The 19,049-nt window shown below is 38.8% G+C and overlaps 1 protein-coding gene and 1 pseudogene across 2 annotated transcripts in view; one reads left to right on the top strand and one right to left on the bottom strand.

The window, feature by feature from the left end:
- DYNC1I1 (dynein cytoplasmic 1 intermediate chain 1) overlaps window positions 1–19,049 on the bottom strand; it is a 313,529-nt gene that overhangs the window by 241,032 nt on the left and 53,448 nt on the right. The window contains exon 5 of one of the 2 annotated variants that reach the window (XM_030307990.1): window positions 15,901–15,960. The exons of the other annotated variant lie outside the window; for it this stretch is intronic. Within the exon in view, the coding sequence (XP_030163850.1) occupies window positions 15,901–15,960 (60 nt within the window). The remainder of the gene's footprint in view (window positions 1–15,900; window positions 15,961–19,049) is intronic. 2 annotated transcript variants of the gene reach the window in all.
- LOC115508924 lies at window positions 9,365–10,222 on the top strand (annotated as a pseudogene).

Here is a 19,049-nt window from a genome sequence, read left to right as displayed (position 1 = left end):
GGCAAATCAAAACCAACTGATAAGACAGTATGGCATAATGGTCAAGTCATGGACTCATTCAGAAACAAATACAGCTTCGAATTCTATGCTTGGTCACTTATCAACCGAATGGTAGGTGAAAGCTTTGAACAAGTGACAAACCCTACTAAGCCTCAAGTTTCTTATCTGTAAAGTGGGTACACATCACTGAGTGGTTGTGAAGACAGAATGAAGCTAATACTTGCAAAGCACTTACTTCTGTGCCTGGCACATAGCAAGCAGCTCCTGGCTTAAGCATCTCTATTTTTAATTTATTTATTTTTGACTGGTAATGCTTGTATTTGTTTTAAAAAACCAGAGAGGACAGATTTATGAATGCTCTATATTAAAGATTCTTTAAGACAGCAGATTTGAAGATGATCTCTTTCAATGAAGCATGAGAATCACCCACCAATGTCTTTATATGGGCACACGTATCCTTTTGGCTGCTTGGGAGACCCTATTTGCTTTTCCTTTAACTGAAAGCATTATCACCATGACACTTCTCAGCTGTCAAAATTTAGTCTGCATGAGTGACCTTATCTCACTAAACAAAATGTTTCCTTTTCTCAATAACTATCAAAAAGTTTCCACCAGTCCCTCTCTGATGCTGTATTTGCAAACCCAGGGTCCCAACTCAACCCATGCCAACAAGAATAAATAAAAGCTAAGTTGTGATGAAGTGATTCTCCGCATGTGCCGATTGGTTGATACATCAATGAACTTGTCCTTTTCCCTTGAGGGTGATTTTGTCTCAAATGATTTATAATTTTAAAGCAACGGCTTATAATGCTTCTTATGGGGTAATGGATACATTACTGTGTCTTTCCCTGCAGTCTCCACATTGATTCAGCTGCATTTATAGCAAATGCTTTTATACTTTGTGGCTATTCTGCTGTTGCTTTAGTAACTGTGTAATTATAATGAAGATAAACACTGCATTATCTTATTATATCCTCATTACAATTTTACATCTTATTCCAATTTTACACTTTAAAAAATTAAGGTTCAGCGATAGTAAGTCGTTTGCTCAAAATCACAAAGGTAGTAAGTGACAGACCCAGGCCTTTGGCTCTGTCAAACAGCAAGTTAAGGGCCATGTTCTTAGAAACTGTTCTCTGTAGACCCTGTCCTCTGATTTTTTTTCCTAATGCTTTATGAGCATCGCCTCACTGAGGCACACTCTTACAACCTAATAAGTAGAGGGTCAAGCACATGTGATCATTTTATAAGTATGAGAAAGGATTCCTGAGACACAGCGAGGCCTATATTATTGGGACATAATCCAAGGATCCTGTTTGCAAGGTGAGCACCATACAATGGTTCCCAGTCCTAGCTGGTTCAGACAGACTGGCCAGTAGGTGGCACCCTTCCACAGCAAAGACCTTCCTCTTAGGTGTGTTCTCTGAGTCCTCCATTCTGAGTATTTCCTAGACCAGTCCTGGGGCCTGCATGTCAGAGGATCCAGAATCCATCCATTTATACAACTCTGTGATCGAGGCCTTCTTCAACTTCCCTTTTTGTAGAAAAACATTTCTACAATTTTATCAGCTGAAAAAATTATAAAATGTTTAAGACATGAAGTACACGGTAGTTATTTCCTTTAAGTACAAACTTTGAGCATCATATATTTTTTATTTTTATTCAAGCCTTATCAATTCATATTTCTCTTATACAAGGATACAAATTAAACTGCTTAGCAAGAGAGGGGGAAAAAAAAACAATGTAGCACTAATGTTACTATAATTCCTTTTCCTTCTAATCAGGCTATAAATTCTATATTGGCTCCTCAGTTCTGGCTCTGGGATCACTTAGCTGCCATCCCACTCCCCCTCCTGCAAAGCTCATGCTTTCACCTACGTACAAGCAGATACTTCTGCTATCACCCCTCGTACAGGCCACTGTATTCACCTCTTTTCATGTCTGATATGACTGCAAGCTTGCTTATTTATCCCTTACTGATTCATCTCTGTAGCTTGGGCCTCAGTTCAGTGTCAGGTACAGAGGAGGCACTAAATCAATGTTTGAGGAAGGAAAGGTGGGAAGAAGAGAAGACTAGAAAAGGGGAAAGGCAGAAGGCATCCTACAGAAGTGTGAACTGAGATTTTAATTGTCAAATGCCAGGTGGACATGGCATTATTATTAAATTATACTGTGTATTTTCACCTTGGTAGTTTATTCTAAAATAAGAGGCTTTAATAGAATTTTAAATACACCGAATTAAATGTGTATCATGTTCTAAATAATCATAAGAGAGCGAGTCAGTGTCACTTAAGAAGTACAATAAGGCTTCATATATTTGGATTCACTGTGACCACATTTAATAAATATAGAGGGAACCCAAACAGAAGTCCTAGAGCAGGCGCTCCCAAAGTGTGGTCCTTGACCAGCAGCCGCAGTACCGTTTGGGAACAGGTAAGAATGCAAATTCACAGGCCCCACCTGAAAACTACTGAACCAGAAACACTGCGGGCAGAGTCCAGTGATTCCAATGCCCATTAAAGCCTGAGTACCAGTGAGTTAGAAATACTGGACAGAGACTTCACCATTTAACCATATTCACCTGGGGATCCCCGACTATAGCCAATTCCTAGAGGATGAGGCCTTAGTCCCACTGAAAAGGGAGGAGAGGATGTCCCTGGACCAAGTTTATAAAGCTCTATGAGACGGGCCAGATGCAAAGATGAACAAAGATGAAGAAGAGGTAAGAGGCAGGCAAAGAGACCAGTGCAAGTCTTTCCTATATCTAAAAACTAAAGAGTCAAGCAGAGGATGCCAGAGACACTGGGCAATGAACCCCGATCCCTCACAAGCTAACTTGGCATGGTCCTAGAATGACAGAGGGCCCATATCTCCCCAGGGCTGGGGTGGGACTCCCACTAAAAGTCCTGGAAGCCTCCTTGTCAACTAATCCTGTCAATTTGGCTTAACAAGCTGGCTGAGGAAAGTTGCAATGTTTCTTCTGAAAAGAAAGATCAGATTTTGACAAGGAATAAAAAAGTGAAGCTATCTGAAGTCTGAGAAGGTCACTGGCTGGTGCTCAGGATGCAAACGTTTCCAGTTCACCACAGCATAGTCCAATGTACCCAGGTTCTGTCCATTTGTCCTTGGTTGGACATTCCGAATCACAAGAAGAAAACTACTCCCTTGAATGAGTGGAGACAGACCCCCATTATTTTTTCTGCTTTGAGTTCAACTGATATCTATCCAACCACAGTAAGGTTAGCATGACTTTGCTAAGCTGCTTACAAATTCCGTTATTCAAGAAAGAGGAAAACCCCAAGTGTGACCTAAGCATTGTCTATGATGTCTGCCAAAGGTGAAGAAAATAATGGTTATATCCCAAATAGAAGGATTCTGTCCTATCATTAACAGCATGAGAAACATGCGCATTGCCATTGGAATTCGGATAAATATATACTATGTGGCTCCCGTTTCAAAAGTGGATGACAGTTGAAGAAAAACTTCACTGATATTTTTTAAGTGTTTAATACTTTAAACATTCTTTAATACTAAAGAGAGAAAATACTTGCAAAGCAAAGCATTATCTACCAAAATGGGATACCCTGGTCTTGTGCCTATGTTCTGAAAAGGTCTCCATTCTTTTCAAAGCCACGAGCATCAGAACTTCAGCTTCTAAAGCCAGTGCACCTGCAACCTGAAAATATGGAGACAGCCATTGTTTTGGGCCTACATGTGGAGTGCTAAAGAACACCCACTAGTTGTCAAAGAAACTACTATCTATTGCCTTTAAAAATAAAGGTGGGGTGCCTCCAAGAGACTTGGAACTCATGCAGATAAAACCCAGAACAGATATTCTCAGAGACAAGGAGTTATTCAGCCAGATGCCAAAGTAGGTCAAGGCTAAGGAATAAAAGAATGTCTTCACTGGACCCAGACTCAATCCTGCTGGGTTTTATTCCTGCATATTTGCATGTGAATATTTCATCCCATGAAACATTAATGGTGCCGCCAAAGAATGTTTCTAGTGCTGCTTCTAAAATTCCTTGAGGCTTCTCAAAGAAGATTTCCTAAGACAGCAAGAATGGGAATGGTTCCATTTTCCTTCTTGTCCAAACGTCTTATGTGGGTATGCACAGTGTCTTTGACAACTGGCAAAGGAACCACTTCAGCCAACATCATTATCAGCAACCACAATTTTTGAAACATGACACTCTCCCAGATCCTAACATTATGAGCAGAATAAAGAGATCAAACATATACATCAAAAGGCAAATAAGAATGAAAAGTAGCAAATAATAAAAGCCAACATAAGTGATCCACACAGTAAGTGGGACAGGAGAGTATAATGGGCAGATTACCATGTGCTTCAATAAATAAAGTTTCACTGAGACTGAAGGCCTGATGTGAGTCTTGAAGGATAAGACAGGTGAGTCTACTCAGGTAGAAAGGAATGACGAGGGTAACCTAGGGAGGCAGTCTTGTGCAAAAAGATCTGGAGACCAAATTCACATTTCATACCTGACAGATCAAGTTTTCAGGAAAAAAAAAAAAAGTTTTAAGCTGAAGAGCAATGGAAGATTAAGTTTTGAGAGGTACACTGTGAGCAGATTATTCTTGGAGGGCTTAAAATCTTGGGCTAAAGAACTTGAACTTCATGCTGTAGATAATGGGAAATTACTGAAAGTTACTGAGTAAGAAACTGACCACTGCAAAGAAACATTTCAAACTTGTTAGCATAGCAACCATGTAAAGAATGGTATCAAATCTCTTTTTGACAAGTGAGCAACCAGAGGCTGTGTGTGGGACCTTACAACCTGAGTGTGGGGGAACCGCAAAAGGATCTACAAGCAGAGGGTGGGTGGGTTCAGTAACCAAAGAGAAAATCCAGGCAAAGCATTAATTCAAAGGAGGCAGCCAGAGACATGGTTATTGGATTTGTGACCGGCAGTCTAAGAAATGTGGAGACTTGGTCCAAGGTGATAAGAAAGCACTCAGTAGTTATGGCACAGGGAACAGAAAGGATATGCCATACTTTGGTGACTCTAGAAAAGAAATGAAGGTAGACCTTAGCAGTTTACTTGGTATGGAGGGTGAAGGAAAAGGAGCAGACTGGTGATTATTTCAAGGCCTCATGCCTTATGGGAAGAAAAGTGAATGGTGTAACTGGAAGACAGAGGAATCCACAGAAAGATATGCCTTGGGGTAAAAAATGAGTACCTCAGTGGATGAGTTTCTGGTGAAGGGTTATCCCATTGTACGAGATATAAGACCAAAGCTCAGAAAAGAAGACAAAACAGAAATTATGGCCCTGGAAGCCACCAAATGAGAGTCAGATGAGAAAATGCTGCATCCATAGAAAGAAAGAAAATAGGCAGCCAAGGGCACAGAAACTCACGTAATATGAAATGACAAAGGGTAATTTGTTTTCCAAACACTGTACCATAGTATAATTAGTTGTGTCAAGGTGTGACATCTCAAGAACCGATTCCCTGCATTGGGAATGGGACACCACGTGGAGGAAAGGTGACGACGGGGCGCCACACAATGGAAGTGAACCTGGCAGGCAGCCCCTTACCACACTCCCTTTATCACCTATGTTCCAAGTGGGTGTTTTCCTCCAAGAACTGGAAAGCAACTTGATGGCTGACCTTTTCTGATTACCTCAAAAGAGATGAGTTTCCATTTTCTATGTTCACATTTTAAAAATCATTTGAGAGGTATTTATTTCATTTCCATGATATTTACTTCTTACTGTGCAGAGATATTAGTTTGGCAGCTAAAGTATTTTTGCTGAACAGAAGCAAATGTCAAGTCTGGCTCAGTCAACAGGCACAGCCAAAGGGTTTGCCTTGAATTTCATAACACAAGCAAATCTTGCAAATTTCCAGGATAAGAGAAAAGTCAAAATAGTCACGGTTACAATACAGCTTGGCAATATGAGTGGGGGTTCTGCTGTCACGTGTCCACCTTAAAAAGGAAAACTGAAAGTTCAGAATTACAAGAACAGGCAGTACAGAAGTGTGTTCTCTCCAATATTACATAAAAAACAATAATAATATAAAAATTTGGTTGAAATGGCCTTTTACTGACTTAATATTCATGAACAACCTTCTGTAGAAGTTGCAACATAAAGCTATACATTTAAACAATTCTTTAAGTCACTTAGGACCAAAGTATAAGCAGACATCCTTGCCAACTGGTCATACTCATTTTTCTGAAATGGAATAAAAAAAAGAATAAAGTTTTATGAAAATCCTGCTGCTAGTGTGGAACAGAAAATATCCTCTACCTGCTTACTCAAGGTTCTTGAGAACAGAAAACAAAGACTGGCAGATAGCAAGTAGCTTCTCAAGAAATGTTTGAGGACTGGATAAATGAGTACCTTAAGAGGTAAGTAAAGTGTTTTCTCTCTCTCTTGTGACTTTTAATTGAATCTGTTAAAACCAGTTTATTAAAGTTTTTCATGGGTCAAATTTTACTATATACTTACAGACTCTGAAATGCATTTTACCATTACCTTTTGATACACACAGGTTATAAGCTGCTGTTCCATATTTCAGTTTCCACAGAGTGTGTGATTAGGTGTTATTAAAAAGGCAGAGATTGACAGTTCTTGAGTTCCAGCCCTGCATCGGGCTCACTGCTGTCAGCTTGGAGCCTGCTTCAGATCCTCTGTCCCCTTCTTTCTCTGCCTTTCCCCCACTCATGCTCTCTCTCTCTCAAAAATAAATAAAACATTTTTTAAAAAGGCAGATATTGTGGTGCCTGGGTGGCTCAGTTGGTTAAGCGTCTAACTCTTGGTTTCGGCTCAGTTCATGATCTCACAGTTTGTGGGTTCGAGCCCCACATTGGGCTCTGCACTGACAGTGTGGAGCCTGCTCAGGAATCTCTCTCTCCCTCTCCCTCTACCCTTCCCTTGCTCACATGCTCTCTCTCAAAATAGATAAATAAACTTAAAAAAAAAAAAAAGGCAGAGACCATCCATATGCTCAAGAAGAATACAACCCACATTTTTCTCAAGAAAATACTAGACCTTGTTACATAGGAAACCTTAAAAATTAATTCAAACCAGGGATTTAAACATAATAAACAACATTTGGTAAAACTTGAAGAACAAGCAAAAAGAGGGTTACTTCATCAAACACTAATGAGGTTATTACTGTTGTTAGTCAAACTGAAACGATTTTAAATGTGAAAAGTCCTCTAAAACTGCCTGTCTAGATTTTCTCAAACACCTACCAGCCTCTTGAAAATACATGTTTTTCTAGTGCCTTCATAGAGCTACTTTAATTTCTATTCTTGACAGAGTGATCTCTCTATTTCTCCACAGCAGTATGGGATGGTGCCTCGTGGATTCAGGAGTTAACACTCGCCCTCTCTCTCAGCTGAGAATAAAGGAAAGGTTGAGAGGTAGGAGAGGTCACCACCTTCTACCAATGTCTCCCAAGGATAGAAGGCATCCCTAAGTGCCTCCTTCAGGAAGGAGCAGCCACATCCCTCACAGCAGGTTTCTTCTCATTCTCACTTTGTTCCAAATATTTTTAAAAACCTACCAAGAGTTTAATATACAATGACACAGAGGACATACAGTTGTGAGGCTCCAATATAATCAGAAGGTACTAAATATTCCTATATGTAATTGGGTTTAACAATTTTGAGTGATGGGGCACAAAAGACCCTTATTGCTTATTGATATCTACTCGTCGTTGAGAATCTTTGCTTCCCTCTCCCCTTGTGCTGACTCAGAACATCTCCCTAAATACTGACAATCTCATGGTGGCATCTGTACTTATGTTTCCTACATAAAAGAACAAAAAATATTTAAAATATAATCCCTCTCTCAAACTTCCCCATCGCAACCCCAAATTTCACTTCCCAGTTTACGTAGATTTGTTTCTATACTGTGATCTTTTAATTGACTCTTTTTATCCTATTATTTCACTTTCTACTTCTATCATCTTCAATTCACTTAATTTATTGTAATAGCATAAGAAAGCAAAGCATTTTTGGTACTTTCATAAGTATTTGGTTAAAAAACAAATGGGTCAAATTTATTTTCTCATTTTATTTGGAATTTTCTTAAAGCTTTCTTTTTCCTAAATGTCATATTATCTCCCTTATTTGTCCACGATGCCATTTTCTTTACTGATCACATAGATAACATACAAATCAGAATCAAGTGACACAATATTTGTGCTGCTAGCCAGGGTGGAGTGATAGAAAACAGATTTATTCTAAAAAAAAAAGAAGACAGCAGTTTGAATGAAACAATGGTTTGTAAGATACTGGGGGTCAAGCAATGATGGACACTAATATATGAAAGAGGGAAACAAAAGATGAGTCCGATAACTGCCCCAGCTTACTGCATTCAGAGAGTTCTCAGGCCATGGTGCAGGGAAGTAATCCAGGTGAAATCTAGCAGACTCCCTAAGTTAAGGAGACAACTAAGAGTCTAGGGATACCAAGGCAGTTAGAATTCACAGGACAGAATAATAGAAAGGAATACTACAAAAAGAGAAAACTCAAAAGATCTTCAAAGGGTTTCCCTTGAGGATTCAGCTTAGTGCTAATATAGTGCAAGTATGTGAGGAAATCATCTGAGGCCAAGGAAAGAACTACCTGAAAAATTAAAGGTAACAGTTCTGGGCACTCACACAGTTAGTGCCTGTTCCCACCGACTAGGCTAGAAAACCTCAAGATTTATGGGTCATTGTGTACAGTGCAGGAATTAATTAGCCCCAGGCTGAGCACTGCATCAATCCCAACTAAGAAATCTTAAAAATAGGACTTGAAAGGATCAAACTGTTTCCAAGTGAATTAACTGTATCTTAGAACAAATCTCAAGAAGATTTCTATAAATTCAGATATAGACAATACCTAACAAACTAATATTCACAATGTCTGACATAACCAAAAATCAGCAGATCTACAAAGAAACAGGAAAAAAGGACTATAATGAAAAGATATGTCAATCAATTGCAACTGACCCAGAACTAAGACAGATTAACACTGTACTTCAAGTGTTCAAAAAGTTAAGTAGAAACATGTAAGATTTCTCCTTTTAAATTTATTTATTTATTTTGAGAGAGACAACCAGCACAGAGTTCAATCCAGGGCTCAAACCCACGAACCATGAGATCATGACCTGAGCTGAAGTCAAGAGTGGGAGGCTTAACCGACTGAGATACCCAGGGGCCCCACGCATATAAGATTTCTTTAAAAGACCCAAACTGAACTTCTAGAAGGAAAATTACAATGTATGAAATTAAAAAGTCATTGAGTACTTTTTTTTTTTGAAATACTAGAAACCACAAAATAAAAGATTAGTGAACATACACACACATACAAACAATGGAAATTATCCTAAATAAAACACAGATCCCCTTTCTCTCTCCTCCAGCTATCCAAGATGCCAAAAGGAAAGAAGGCCAAGGGGAAGAAGGTGGCCCCGACCCCTGCTATTGTGAAGAAGCAGGAGGCCTAGAAGGTAGTCAATCCCTTGTTTGAGAAAAAGCCCGAGAATTTTGTCATTGGACAGGACATCCAGCCCAAAAGAGACCTCATGCAGTTTGTCAAATGGCCCTACTACATCCAGCTGCAGCGGCAAGAGGTTATTCTCTGTACGTCTGAAAGGGCTTCCTGTGATTAACCAGTTCACCCAGACCTTGGACCACCAAACAGCTATTCAACTGCTAAAGCTGGCCCACAAATACAGACCGGAGACCAAGCAAGGAAAGAAGCAGAGATTGCTGGCCCAGACTTACAAGCTGCCGGCAAAGGGAATGTCCCCATTAAAAGGCCACCTGTCCTTCGAGCTGGGGTTAATTCTGTCACCACCTTGGTGGAAAACAAGAAGGCTCAACTGGTAGTGATTGCACATGATGTGGATCCTATTGAGCTGGTTGTCTTTCTGCCTGCCCTGTGTCATAAGATGGAGGTTCCCTAATGTATCATCAAGCAGAAGGCCAGCCTGGGGCACCTGGTCCACAGGATGACCTGCACCACTGTCACCTTCACACAGGTTAACTCAGAAGACAGAGGAGCTCTGGCTAAGCTGGGGAAGCCATCAGGTCCAATTATAATGACAGACACGATGAGATCCGCCGCCACTGGGGAGGCAATGTCCTGGGTCCAAAGTCGGCGGCTCGCATTGCCAAGTTGGAAAAGGCAAAGGCTAAAGAACTGACCGCCAAACTGAGCTAAGTGAACGCTGTTGAATTTTCTGTACATCAAAGTAATAAAAGGCTCTCTCTCAGCCCGTGTCAATTGGCAAACACCAAACCAAACCAAAACAAACAACAACAGACACAGATAGAAAAGAAAAATAAGTAAATAAAGCAATTTAACCATGGAAAATTTTCAAGTAAACTAATATACATGTGATTTGAGTTCCCAGAGGAGCAGAAGGAACAGAAGAAAATATATGCAAAAATAATGGTCAAGTTTTTCCAAATTTGTTGAAAACTCTAAACCCAATGATCCAAAGACTCTCAGTGAACCCAAGCACATAAAACATGGAGAAAACTTTACCAAGGTACATCGTAATCAAATTGCTCAAAATTAGTGAATTTCTGCCTTAACAGAAGACCTTTCCTTTAAGAAATGTTAAAGGATATCCACCAGCAGAAGTAAAATTATACCAGGTGGAAATATGGATCTATACAAAGGAATGATAAACATCAGAAAAGTATTTACTACATGAGTAAATACATAAGATATTTTTTCTTAATATTTTATTTTCAGTGATAATTGGCTACTTACACAAAAATAAAAATAAGGCAGTGTATGCTTTATAACAGAATGAAAAACAAAATGTATGACAACAACACCACGAAAATCAAGAAGTTAAATATAAATGTAAACATATTAAGAAGTTCCTGTACTATACAGGAAGTGGAACAATATCATTTGAAGGTAGATCGTGATAGATTAAAGATATACATTATAAATACTAAAGCAACCACTAAAATAATAAAGCAAAGAGATACAGCTAATAAGTCAAGAAAAAGTTAAAATAGAATAATAAAAAATTCAATAATACAAAAGGAAGCACCAAAAATAATAATAAAAAGAAAGAAGAATACATAGGACAAATAGAGGACAAATATCAGTATTACAGATTCAAGCCCAACCATATCAATAATTACATTAAATGCAAATAGTGCAAATATCCCAATTAAAAGACAGAAACTATTAGAACAGATAAAAATATAACACCCAATTACATGTTGCCTATAAGAAATGTACTTTTAATGTAAAGAAACAAATAAAAGTAAAAGTTAAAGAGTGAAAAAAGATATACCATGCTAACACTAATCAAAAGAAAGCTAGAGTGGCTAATATTAATGTCACACAAAGGAGATTTGGAGCAAAATATATTACCAAGGACAAAGAAGTTCATTTCATAATGATAAAGACATCAATTTATCGAGAGACATAAGAATCTTAAACATTTCTGCACCTAGTACAATATTTCAAAATACATGAAGCACAATCTGACAGAATTGCAAGAAATAGGAAAACTCAAAACTGTAGTTAGAAATTTCACCCCTCTAGCAATAATTGACAGAGCCAACAAACAGAACATTAGCAAAAGATACTGAAGATTGAAACAACATAATCAACCAATTTGACCTAACTGACATTTATAGAACATTTATGGAACAACAGCACAACACATCCTTTTTAAGGGCACATAGGACATTTACTAAAACAGATCATACTATGGACCATAAACTAAGTCTGAACAAATTAAAAGGACACAAATAGTACAAAATATGTTCTGTAACCAAAAAATAATTTAATTAGAAATCAATAACATAAAGATCTCTGGAAAAACCCCAAATATGTGGAAACTAAATAACACACTTCCAAATAGCTCATCACTTAAAGATGAAGTAAAAGGGGGAAACTGGAAAGTATTTTGAATTCAATGAAAATGATTGAAATATATCAAAATTTGCAACATGCAGTAAGTAAGGGGAATTTTATAGCACTACATACCTATATTAGAAACGAAGAAAAGTCTCGGGGTGCCTGGGTGGCTCAATTGGTTAAGCATCTGACTCTTGATTTCAGTTCAGGTCATGATCTCACAGTTTTGAGATTGAGCCTGCACCAGGGGTTGGGATTCTCTCTCTCTCCCTCTCCTGACCCTCCCCCATTTGCACTTTCTCTCTCTCAAAATAAATAAACGTTAAAAAAAAAAATGAAGAATGATCTCAAGTCAATGACCTCTGCTTCTACTTTAAGAAACTAGAAGAGGAAAAGCATATTAAATATAAAGTAAGCAAAAGAAATATCAGAGTAGAAATTGGTGAAATAGAAAATAGAAAAATAAAGAAAATCAATGAATCCAAATGCTGGTTCTTTGAGAAGATCAATAAAATTGATAAACCTCTAGCCATACTTACCAGAAGACAAAGATATAAGACAAAATTTGCCAATATCAAGAATGAGACAGGTGACTATATCTACAGATTCTGTAGCTATAAAGAGATAATAAGAGAATAAGAGAATACATATACAAAATAAGATAATAACAGAATACATATACAATTTTAGGCCAATAAAGTTGCCAATGGAAATGAAACGGACATATTACTTCAAAGATACAAACTGCCAAAGCTCATTCAGAAAAATACAGATTTCCTCAATAGCTCCACCACTATTAAAATTATTGAATTTGTTTTTTAAATAGTCCCCACAATAAAATCCCAAACTCAAACCATTTCATAGACGATTGTATTCTACCACCTATTTAAGGAATCCTTGATATTAAAATTATGTCACCAAAAGCATGATCCATAAAAGATCAAATTTGTAAATTGGAATTTGTCAAAATTAAACAGGTTTGTTTTCTTAAAGACACTGTTAAGAGAATAAAAAAGACAAGTCACAAGTGGGGAGAAAATATTTACGAACTACACATCGAATGAAGGATTGTATCCCAAATATATAAAGAACTCTCAAAACTCCATGATAAGAAAACAACCCAATTCATAAACAATAAGGGCAAATGATTCAAGCAGACATTTCATCAAAGAAGATATTCATGTGGCAAATAAACACATAAAGAGATATCCAACACGATTGTCACTAGGGAAATGCAAATTAAAACCACAGTGAGATACCACTGCACTCCTCTAATAGTGTTTAAAAAAACTAATATTTTTAAAAATCCAAGTCAAGTGTTGTCAAGAATAGGGAGGGATTGAGGGCTTCATGCACTGCTGGTGAGAATGTATCCTGATAAAACCGCTTTGAAAATACCTTGACAGTCTCTTAAGTTAAATGTACATGCACTATATGATCCAGCCATTCAATTTGGTGACATTTACCCAAAAGAAATGAAAATATATGTCTATAAAATGATCTGTACATGAATGCTCATCAGTTTTATTTGTAATGGGCAAAAAAAAAAAAAAACCCTGGAAACAACTCAAATGTACATCAAAGTGACTGGATAAACAAACTGGCATATCCAGACGAGGACTACTCAGCAATAGCAACGAATGAACTACTGATACACATCTCACTTGAATCAATGTCAAAATAGTTATTCTGCATGAAAGAAGTCAGTCAAAAGAGTGCCTATCGCATGGTTTCATTCATATGATATTCTAGGAAATATAAACGAACGTATAGTGACAGAAAGAAAACCAGTTGTTTGTTTTGAAGGTTGGGAGGAAGCAGGATGAGGGTTAAAAGGGCTGTGAGGAAACTTTTGGGGATGATGAATCTGTTTACCATCTTTGTTGTGGTGATGGTTTCATAAAATGTGTACACCTGTTAAAACTTGCCAATCTGAATAAATGTGTGCAGGGTTTTTTTTTTTTTTTGTCAATTATACTTCAATAAAGCTGTTTAAAAAAATCAAGTGAATGTCAACTATCCTTCGATTAAAAAAAACATAGGGACAGGGCAAGCCATGGACTATGGTCAACCCCATGCCAAGCATCAAGAAGAGGAAATAAAATCTCCAGAAAAATCTTGTTGCCAGAAGTATATTCCATAAAACTATGTATGAGAGAAAGACTGCCCTACACCGACTGTCAGAAAAGGGAAATTTTCACTAATCAGTATTTGAAATTGTAACTTGGCTAAAATCATCTCTTCTTTCAAATAGTCTGAATGCTCCTTACAAACTCTCTACAACCAACCACTCAGCGAACAGAAAATCTCATTTCTCATCTTTCTCTGACTCACTGGGCCTGCTCTGAAGTAAAATGTGACAGGCAAGGTGGGAGCCACAGATACGCCACCTCCCCAGAGTAAGTCACAAGTTTTAATCTGCATAGTCAACTGAGTTTTAGCTTAGAAAACACATATAAATGGGAAAATTCCCAACTGTTCCACATCAGCAAGTGTAATTTAGCAATGCCACAATCTGTCTAAAAATCTGTTAATTTAAGCGCATCGGGTAGAGTCTGTGCCAGTTCCATCCTCTATTTTTTTTTTAAACACAATGAAATATTGAAGGATTGCACTCTGAAATTCCCCTGAATTGTAACATGCTATATCTTCATGTTTCTGTGCTTGATTTAAGCCACATTTCTTGGTCATTCAAATAATAAAAATTGAAATATGACATACAATACACTACAAAACTAAATAGCCAAGAATTTAGTAATGTTGAAAAAGTGTTTTCGGTTAGTTACCTGAAGTGTTGGGATTATTTCTTTGGTTTAGCAGGCTTGTGGGTTTTCTGAGAATTCTTGCATACAAAGGGACACGGGCAGATGGCATTTAATCTAACACCCAGCCAGCCCTTCAACCTCCCGGGACACCTACAGCAGGCACTGACATTGACAGAAACCCACAGATACATTCCCAGGAATCTCAGGAATTCAAAATAAATAATAAATAAACAAACAAGTAAATAAATGGCCGCTTTGAGATTTATGGGGTTAAATTTAGAAAAAAGTGATAATTTTATAAAATACTGTAATAAAGTGTGCTATTCACATATGGAGGGACCGAGTGGCATATTTGGTAAATGTTTGTTAACTGGCTTGAGGGAAAGGGAGCAAGCCCTGGTTTGTAGCATTTGCCAATTTTTATAGTGTAAATACTTCCACCATGGCTGATTTCACTGAATGCAAAGTTGGGAAGAGAAACACACAGGCTGGCTGTCCTGAGCTTGAGCAAGAGCTGGTATAAGCACCCGTCTGGAAATACCTCATGCATCACTATGGCTAACTCCAGTCCCACAAGAGAAATAAATTCAGTTTCTAGGATATGCTTGTGTGTTTTTTTCTTTGGGGATGAGTTTTCCATTCTGAAGCTATCTGTTAACCTGTGACAGTACAGTTCCATCTGGAAAAAAAAAAAAGATCTTTCCAATGTAGGAGATATTATCCATCAATATTTGAGATTTCTTAATATTGAGAAATTGAACAAATTTGTTTTTTCTTTAACAGGAATCTTTATATGTTCAAACTTAATTCGAAATAAATGCTTCCTGTGAGTCCCCAAAAAAGTGAAAAGGAAAGGAAACACACAAGACAGGACATTTTCATATCAATTTGAGACAAAAATTAACCCTAAGGCAATTTGTTAGTAGAAGCAAAGGATGGTAAGGGTATACTCAAATGTATCTCCTCCCACAGAATACTTGCGCCCCACCTTGAAGCAGAGGGGTGGGTGTATGTTTATATTTTTGTTTTAGAAGAGTGTTGTTTTGCAGTGATAGGAATTAAGGAGAAATCAAAAGCCACCTTTTTGTGGTGTTTTCCACAAAGAGGGACTTTCTTCAGAGCTTAACTTTATAAGGAAAACTAACAGAAGGAAATAAACTTCTCCAACTGGAAGTTCAACAAAAGGGGAAAAAAAACATGAGCAAACAACAGCTCCAGCATTTCAACACAACTATAGCAAAGAAATCATAAAAGGAGTAACAAAAGAGCAGACATATACCCAAGTTCTGAGTCTGACTGCAGCTGGAGCACTGAGGGGTCTGTGTCCCACTGCAGGGTCCTAATCGTGCAGCACAAAGGAAAAAGAACACAGAGAATTAACAAAAGGGGAGGGAAACAAACCAAACCAAACCATGTCATTCATCAAGGCAATGGCATCTACAGCACATACACAGAACATCTCCCCGCTTCTCCACCCCGCTCCGGCCCCAGGTTCAAGGGAGACCCCATGAATATCAAGTGACCAGAGAAAGTGAGGAGCAGTCCTTTCCTTTGAACATCTGTTTGATACTGGAAGTTATGCTTGTTTTCATGAAAGGAAGCCTTGAGCTAAATACTGTCACTCTACCCACATCCCCACCCCTTTTTAGTTGGTTCTGCTTTTTACTCAAGCCTGACTGATTTGATCATGGAAACTGGTTCATGTTTTTCTGAAACCCTGGAGCCCATCTACACCTGGGAACACGGAGCATCTCCCTTGTGGAGAAGAGACCAAAGGCAAGGCTGCAGGGGGGCCAGAGCAGGAGCGTCTGGGGAGGTCAGACCAGATGGAGGCTGACTTCCAGGCCTGCTGAACTGCTGGCTTCCTCAAGTCAGTTACTGCAAGTATAATGCATTGGATTTAGAGGCTCACGAGTGTTTTGGTGTTCCACTGAGATGATCACCAGCAATAACACTTGTTTCTATGATACCGGCAATATCATATCTTTTAAATATTTCACAAGAGACAGCACAAATTATCAACAGTTACCAAGGCATTCAGTTTTTCTTATTATTTCTCCTTCAAAATGAAAAGGGATGGGGAACCTGGGTGGCTCAGTCAGTTAAGAATCTGACTCTTTTTCACATTTCCGCTCAGGTCATGAACTCAGGGTTCCTGAGATCCAGCTGGACGTCAGGCTCTGCACTGACTGTGTGCAGAACCTACTTGGGATCCTCTCTCTCCCTTTCTCTCTGCCTTTCCCCCGCTCATGCTTCTCTTTCTCTCTCCCAAAATAAATAAACATTTTAAAGAATATATAAAAAAAATAAAAGGGGATAGATAGTTCTTCTATAAACTGAGTGCACACAAGAACCTTTCTCAAACCCCATTACCTTTTGCTTAATCTAAGTGTGGCCCACAGACCAGGATCGGCAGCATCTCTGGGAGCTTGTTGGAAATGCAGACTCACGTCTCACCCCAGACTCACTGACTGCACACTACCGTTTAATAAGGTCCCAAGCCATTTGCAGGCCCCTTAAAGTTTGAGAAACCCTGCTCAGTTTCCTGGTCTCTAAAGACTTACCATGGCCTATGAGACAATTTAGTTTTAAGCTGACCTGGCCTACGGGAATCTTCCAAACATGTTCAACCACTGTCTCCCACTCACTGTGTCCTCTTTTATATTCTTCCCCTTAAGAGCTGTATGTCTTCCCTCAAATGCCACCTGCTCAGAGGGGATTTCCTTCTCTCACTACCTTGTAGCACTTCCTTGTCAGTCTTCATCCCTGTCCCTTACACCATTTTCCTTTCTTCATAACATCCATGGCTTTATTATGCATCAGTGTATTTATTACTGTTGGCTATTTCATCTAGATGTGAGCCTTATAATAGGTGGGGGTGGCTGGGTGGGTGGGCTATATCCCTAGATTATAGAGATATGCCTAGAAAAGTGCCTGGCATACATACTTACATAATACAATATTAGTTGAATGCATGAATGAGTGGATGGATGATCTCCCTCTGGTTTTCTACAGGGATTACATGCAATTATACCTATAATATACCTATAAAGCTCAAAGTAACTATTTGGTAAACAGTAGTTATTCTTATTACTACCACATTCACTATATCTACTACGGATATTTCTTTGAGTCAATATCCTACCTATAGGCTCCTCCTGCAAAGGTAACAGATGCAGAGTCACAGCTTTCCTTACCAGCTCTGGCTGTGCTCTTGTCCTCTTACCTGGACGTTCTGAAACATCACAACTAAAATCCAGTGAGAATACTAATCAGCCACTGTTTCTTAGACCAGTGCTTCTCAACTTTCAGTGTGCATACACATACCTGAGAGTACTGTTGAAATGCAGATTCTGATTTAGTAGGTCTGTGACATTTCTAACAGGCTCCAGGGGACATAGATGTTACCAGTCTGTAAGACCACACTTTGAGTAGCAAAGTCTTGACTTAGATCAGTGGGTTTTCAAACTCTGACAAGGATCAGAATGATATGGAGGGCTTACAAAACTACAGAATGCTGATCTCCAACCCCAGAAATTCTGATTCAGTAGGTCTGGGGTGGGGCCTGAGAAGTTGTACTCTAACAAATTCCCAGGTAATGCTTATAGCTGACCCTGGAACCACCTTTAGAGAATGACGGGGCTAGACTACTGCTTTCATTCGTCAGCAGACAGAAAGCATCGTAGATCCTCAAATATGTCAGCCTCTAAACCTGTGATTAACTCAAACCTGGCCTAAGGCCCAGGCCACTTTCAGACCAATTAAATCAGAATGTGCAGGGTGAGATCCAAGCATCTGTATTTCTGAAAACTCTCCAGGTGATTCTAATGTGCAGCCAGGGGTGAGAACCCCTGGTCTGGACTCTTTCTCTGCTCGAGAAATGCAGCCTTTTCAGGTTCTGGACACTGATTCCTTCACCTGTTTCAAATGGTGGAAGTAACAGAATCTGTTACAGTGATTCATATTTGCTAATCATGTATCCCTGGAAATCAAACCGCTTATCTTTAAGGGCATTTCTTTGCCTATAGACAGAACAGCAGCCTCTGGCTCTGGCTGACTGTGAGAAGCATTTCCCTATAAGGGGTGGGGTCAGCTACTTGGCCCTCAATTTGCCTTGAGGTTCCTTACAGGACGACCTTTTTTGATCTTTTCACTTGTCCCAGGCAGGTGAAGAATGCAGCTGCTCCCAGGTGGTCTGGCTGTCCTGTTACTTATCTGACAGCTCATCTGTACTCACTGTATCCTTAAGAGGTAAAAATGATGATTCCATCAGAACCACTCAAAAAAGTCTACAGGTCAGCAGTCTGGAGTTTGCCTTTACTCAGGCAGAACAACAAGGGCTGGTCTATGTAACAAACCCACAGCGGTCCTGCCCCACAGTCACACATATATTATTTAGTAAAAGAAACCATAGTCATCGTCAGTAAT

This window comes from Lynx canadensis, chromosome A2, assembly GCF_007474595.2.
Source record: "Lynx canadensis isolate LIC74 chromosome A2, mLynCan4.pri.v2, whole genome shotgun sequence".
NCBI classification, from domain to species: domain Eukaryota; kingdom Metazoa; phylum Chordata; class Mammalia; order Carnivora; family Felidae; genus Lynx; species Lynx canadensis.
The sequence above is the reverse complement of the archived record's forward strand: the minus strand, read 5'-3'. Positions and strand labels throughout refer to the sequence as shown.